At 33.5% G+C, this 6018-nt stretch overlaps 1 protein-coding gene across 3 annotated transcripts in view; it reads right to left on the reverse strand.

Moving 5' to 3' along the window:
• The window catches only part of LOC110033497 (rab escort protein 1), a 28384-nt gene that overhangs the window by 16271 nt on the left and 6095 nt on the right, over positions 1 to 6018 (reverse strand). Inside the window, exon 9 of one of the 3 annotated variants that reach the window (XM_020737495.1) lies at positions 4492 to 5024. The exons of the other annotated variants lie outside the window; for them this stretch is intronic. Within the exon in view, the coding sequence (XP_020593154.1) occupies positions 4956 to 5024 (69 nt within the window). The 3' untranslated portion in view covers positions 4492 to 4955. Of the gene's footprint in view, positions 1 to 4491; positions 5025 to 6018 lie in introns of those variants that run through there. 3 annotated transcript variants of the gene reach the window in all.

A 6018-nucleotide genomic window follows, 5' to 3' on the forward strand; every position in this document is an offset into this window, starting at 1 on the left:
ATCCATAACTAAAGCAAAAAGGTGCTAAAGCAAAAAGGTGTGGGCTTAAAGCCGATCTCTGATGTAATCCAACAGAAATAGGAAAATATTTGGTCAATCCTCCTTCAATTCGAACACAAGTAACAACTCTAGTACACATATCATTAATGACTTGAATATCAGTCATATCAACGTCTTTCTTCTCAAGAACTCTCCAAAAGACAAAAGAACTCTCCAAAAGATATCTCTTGGAACCTTATCGTAAGTTTTTTCTAAATCAATAAAAATCAAATGTAGATTCTCCCTATTATCTAAACTTCTCCATCAAACCTCTAAAAAAATGTATAGCTTCCCTATTAGACCTGCCCGGCATAAATTCAAATTGATTATGAGAAATTTTTGTAATACGTCTTAACCTATGTTCCTATGTTCAATTACCCTTCAATTACCCTATCCCATAACTTTAAAGTATGACACATCAACTTAATCCCTCTATAATTTGCACACTCTTGTGCATCCCCTTTATTTTTAAAAATGAGGACCAAAATACTTTTCCTCCACTCGTCAGACATCTTTTTTGTTTTTAAAATAATATTAAAGAGTTTAGTAAGCCAAGAAACTCCTGAATCTCCTAAATATTTTCATACTTCAATTGGGATATCATCAGGTCCTACAGACTTTCCACCCTTGGTTTTCTTTAAAGCCTACTCAACTTCTTTTTTACTAATGCGACAGTAAAAATGAAATGTTTTATTATTATTAACGATCTTAAGATCACTATGGTCAATCGTTTTTTCAAAAACTTCATTAAAAATTTTATCAAAATAATTCACCCACCTTTGTTGAATATCTTTGTCTAAGAAAATTACTTTTTGATTTTCATCTTTAATATACTTTACTTGAGTTTAATCTTTACTTTTCTTTTCTCTTTGTTTGGCTAGTTTATACATATATTTCTCACCCTCTTTAGTATATAATCTATTATAAAGATTAATAAAAACAGAATTTTTAGCGGCACCAACCTGCGGGCCGTTTGATATTTTTTCCAGTTCTCTGAGTTTTTACATTTAAACCAATTTCTATAACATAACTTCTTATATTTTATTTTTCTTGCACATTATTATTCCACCATCAACTATTTTTATTTATAGAAAATTTTCCTTTTGATTCTCCAAGTACATCTTTTACTACTTGTTTAATAGTGCTTGTTACTTTATCCCACATAACATTTGCTTCATCATGAACATCCCAAATTTTAAAATTTTGAATTTTACTCGTAAAAATAAATTTATTAGTGTCTTTTAGATTCTCCCATCTGTCCATCTAATTTTATGACAATAATTCATAGTATTCTTTATTTTACAACTCTTCATCTTAAAATCTAAAACCAATAATCGGTGTTGAGTATTTAAATTCATACTTGGAATGATCATACAATCTTTACATTCTCAACAATTCTCTACAATCTTTACAATTTCGAAGATCTCTTCTTCTCATAAGAAAATAATTAATTTGTGTTTTATTAGATCCATTCTTATAAGTAATAAGATGTTCATCTCTTTTTTTAAATAAAGTATTAGTAATAATAAAATCATGCGCTAAAACAAAATCTAAAATAGCTCTACCTTTTTCATTAGTCACTCCAAAACCATATCCATCATGAATATTTATGAAATCTTATACCACTCTACCGACATGTTCATTTAAATCTCCTCCAATAAAAATTTTTTCTTCAAGAGGTATCATTTGTATTAAGTTTTCTAAGTCATTCCAGAATTTATCTTTGGACACTATATCTAAATCTACTTGAGGAGCAAACCCCTTTCTATAAAAGAAGAAAATCAAAGGCCCCAAAGACAAATAGGGGGACATCCTACTCTGTCCTATGAGCCCTAAGAACAACTCTATCATCAACGGCTAGGCAAACACCATTCATGTTATAACCAAAACCAAGGTGCTATTCCTAGTTGAACAAAAGCTTACATAACCAAATGATAAAGCTGCCTACATTTATGAAGGCAAATTCAATGAATAATGAGAATCAAATGAAAAAGAGCTAAAGATTGTATTTGACCTACTAGAGGAGAACATAATAAAATCAGCAATAAAAAAAAGCTACGAGAATGACGAGCAAATATTACAATTCTAACATTAAAAGAAAATAAATTTTATGCTGACAACTTAATGTTAAAGAAAGTCGATGCTACAGCTCACCAATCCCTACTCAACAAATTTGGATTAACAATAAATAACATGGCCCGATAGAATACTGGGTATAGACTAACATAAGAAGGCCCTAAGACAAAGTAGGGAACAAGTCAAACCTTTTTTTTCTTAATCTTTTTCTTTTTCATTTCATTACTTGTATTCATTGTACTACATTTTCGTCATCTGAGTAAAACAAACACCCCTAGGAATAAATTTATCACAAAATGAGTTCATAAAACAAACTTAAAGCTTAAAAATAAGTCGAAAAGAAATTCAAGAAACATGCCCCAATGAAGACACTCAAAGAACTCACCGCATGGAGCAAGTTTACGGTGATTAAAATTAAACAAGAAAAATATAAAGAAAAAGGTTAAAAAATAAAAAAGTTAAACCTGGACTAACTACAAAGTCAAGGTACGAGGTTGACATTAAAAATAAAATAAAATCATAACTGGGCTAATAGAATTCGAAGTCAACTAAATTATGTATTGAAATCACAATAACTCGACCAAAAATGAGGCTATTCCTTGAATGAGAGCTATCCCCATGGGAAGGATAGTACGAGCTTAATAATATCATCCAACTTCTTTCTGCCTCGAATGGACATAGTAAAACAAAGAAATATAACAAATTTAAAATAAAAAATCCCTAAGATTCCTCTCACTATATAATTACATTAAAAGATGCAAATATCAATAACAAGTTTTATAGATGACTGACTAAACATTTTTTTACCAAGTTTTAGGCACCATCACAAGAAATCGTTCGGAACTTGCCTTTAAAAACCTAAGCATCAAACTTGTCCTTTTTATATATCCTCCTTAGACAGGTCTAAACCATAGGGTTTGAGTCCACTTTACCAGACAAGATCCATAATGAGTAGCATTAAAACCCACTGTAGTGGCTAGTCTAAATAGTTACCCTACTAGGACCAAGCTCTAGCAAAATATGAGACCCATTAATAGGCAACGATTTACCAAAGGAGATATGCCAAACAAATCAATAACGAGTAAGACTTGGGTGAACTATACAAAAATTAAAACGAGCTTAGTCGATCAAAAGAATTGTCTCGCCAATGAAAAATATCATGTTTGACCAAAGAGCCATCTCATGCAATAATGCAAACTTAACTCAATAAAAGAGCCTACTCACAAAAGAATACACATCCTTCCAATTTTTTATTTTATTATCTAGGTTGAACAGCTTTATATAATTTGATTGAAAGAAGAAGTATTGGTAGATATCAAAAATGTGTGGTCTCCACTTAAAGCTCTTCTTACACAAGTAAAGCATAAAAGAAACCATCTCATAATTGAGTTCAAGAAAATATGAGAGACCAAATAACATAGAAAGTAGAGACATCAAATGATACACATAACAACATAGTTCACCATTGACGAAGTTGTTAGGATATTAACCCTCCTTCGAAGCTCAAACCAAATAAATGTCTTCAAATATAAAACCCCTAAAAAAGAATAAGGGTAGATAGCACCTTAGAGAACTAGCCTTCTCAAAATGTTTCTTCAAGGCACTTGCCATTGATGGAAACAATGGAGTCGATTAAGAAGAAAACATAAAAGATTTTCTGAGAAAGTAACTCTGAGATCCAGAGAGAACAAAACAAAAAAAGTAACCACAATAAAAATTTAAAACTATTTTACCATCAAGGGAGATATTATCAAAAATATTTTAGAAATTTTACTATTATGAAATGGCAACCTCCATAATAAAGGAAACAACATCATTACTTTACATTTTTTAAAAGCAACATAAGAAGGTGACTTTAGCCCCGTCGCAATCCATGTCAAACAAATTATGGAATGACCTTGGAACATCAATTCCTTTTCAAAGACGACTTAAAAATTTTCTCTTCAACTCAGTTAAGATGACCCTTTGACCGATTAGCCTATGATTCATAGTTAACACAAATTTTCATCAACACAAGCATGTAGGAATAATAGAGAGCATAAACTTAAAATTTTAGCAAAATAAGTATGACAAAAACACAAAAAATATAAGCACATTATAGCAAACACGAGTAGGAAACAATTTATATCAAATGACAGATAGAAACATACATTACATTGCAACAAAAGCATAATGAGTTGAAGCAGCACATTACATTTAAGTCAACAACTACAAAAAATTTTCAAAGAATACTAAAAAATGTAACTTCATAGAAGACTCAACCGTTCACCAGAATCTTCCCAAGAAACCACATTAAAAAATTTGAGAATTGAGTCTACAAGGATGTCAGCAAGTCACTTTCTCCTCACCAAATGTTGTTAAACAAATTACCTCCATCCAGAATTTGATTAGACCTCAGAGCCTCTAAAGCCCTCCGACTGAAAATAAATGGCCTTGTCCTCAAGACTTGTCTAACTCTTTAGAACGCTTACCCTCTCAAGCACCTCTCTCTGCCACAACTCCACCTTGGCCTTTAAGAGAGAAGGTTGACTCAGGAAGTCGCATCCCGCTGCCAACAGCATGTCTTGTTGAACCACCAAAGATGACCTCCACTAGCCACTATTTGAATTGGTATATTCCTTACTACATTTGACAACTCAACCCCTTCAGTAGACTCTAGTGCCACCTCTACGTTGGGGAGACCATCAAGGCCATCACTAATGAGCAAAAAAAGGAGCAAAATTCATGATAACCTCTTCAAGCCTTCACAAGGGCCTCGGTTTGTTAGCATTCTCACCTCTCATGACTGTCGTAGGAGCACTCTCCTTCTCACCACTAAAAGAGGGAGCATTGAGGTGGTGTCATTTCAAATCACAAGCCAAAGAATTCTGTGACATACTCATTGAAATTGCAGCAAGGTCATTGTAAACCTGATTGATTCATCACCCCAAAGTTTGCTCACATAATGATATTTTATAAATCAATTTAGTAGAAAAAAATTAAAGGAGGTGATTGGAGTAAAAAAATTCAGTTTACCGACAACCACGATCCCAATTGAAACCTCTGCCTCAAAGACAACTTCCATCTTTTGAGATGACTTGTCATCGGGGCCAAGTTAAAATTAAAAAAATAACATAACATAACATCAATAGAATCACTTAAAAATTAATAAAATGTCCTTTATGCAAACCAGTATACCGGAGTTAACCCAAACCACAATAGAAATGAAAATATTATTGTTGAAGTTCAAATATGTTACAATGACGAATATTCAAAACAAGAACTAAATGATAACAAACATAAAATATACACCCCAGGATGACAACAAAAGAGTAAGTGACAGCTGGCCAGCAGGTAGATATGCTGGTAGGAGATGGCGATAGCAGGGTCGTTGGAAGGCAGTTTTGGCAACAAGTGGAAGCCAGGGGAAAGGTTGCGGTAGCTGCCAGTGACTTGGATGGGTTGGCGGCAGCCCATAACAGGCTGGAGGGGTTGGGAGGGCAGCTGGAGGGGCTGGGAGTGCAGCTGGAGCAATGGGATGGGATGGAATGTGGTAACAATAAATGAGAGGGATTTGGATCGGTGGAAATAGCAAGTGTTGTGGGATGGGTATATGGCAACAATGGGGAGCCGTTGAGATAAATTGCTGCAGCAAGAGATGGGGTTTACAGCTGACGACAGAGAAACAGTAGGGTTGGAGCGTAGGGAAGGTGGGAGTAAGCAGTTAAAAGAAAGGGGAATAAGAAATGATACACACCACCTCATGATGAGTTATAGCCGAAACACCTTCTCGCGATCAGATATTACCCGAGAATAGAAAAGAAATGTCAAAGGTTGTCCTGACAGAATTCTCAAAGCCAAAACTGAACCCTAATGATAATAACATTATATATATATATATATATACATATATACATATATATA

This window comes from Phalaenopsis equestris, unplaced genomic scaffold (assembly GCF_001263595.1).
Source record: "Phalaenopsis equestris unplaced genomic scaffold, ASM126359v1 Scaffold001198, whole genome shotgun sequence".
Classification (NCBI taxonomy): Eukaryota; Viridiplantae; Streptophyta; class Magnoliopsida; order Asparagales; family Orchidaceae; genus Phalaenopsis; species Phalaenopsis equestris.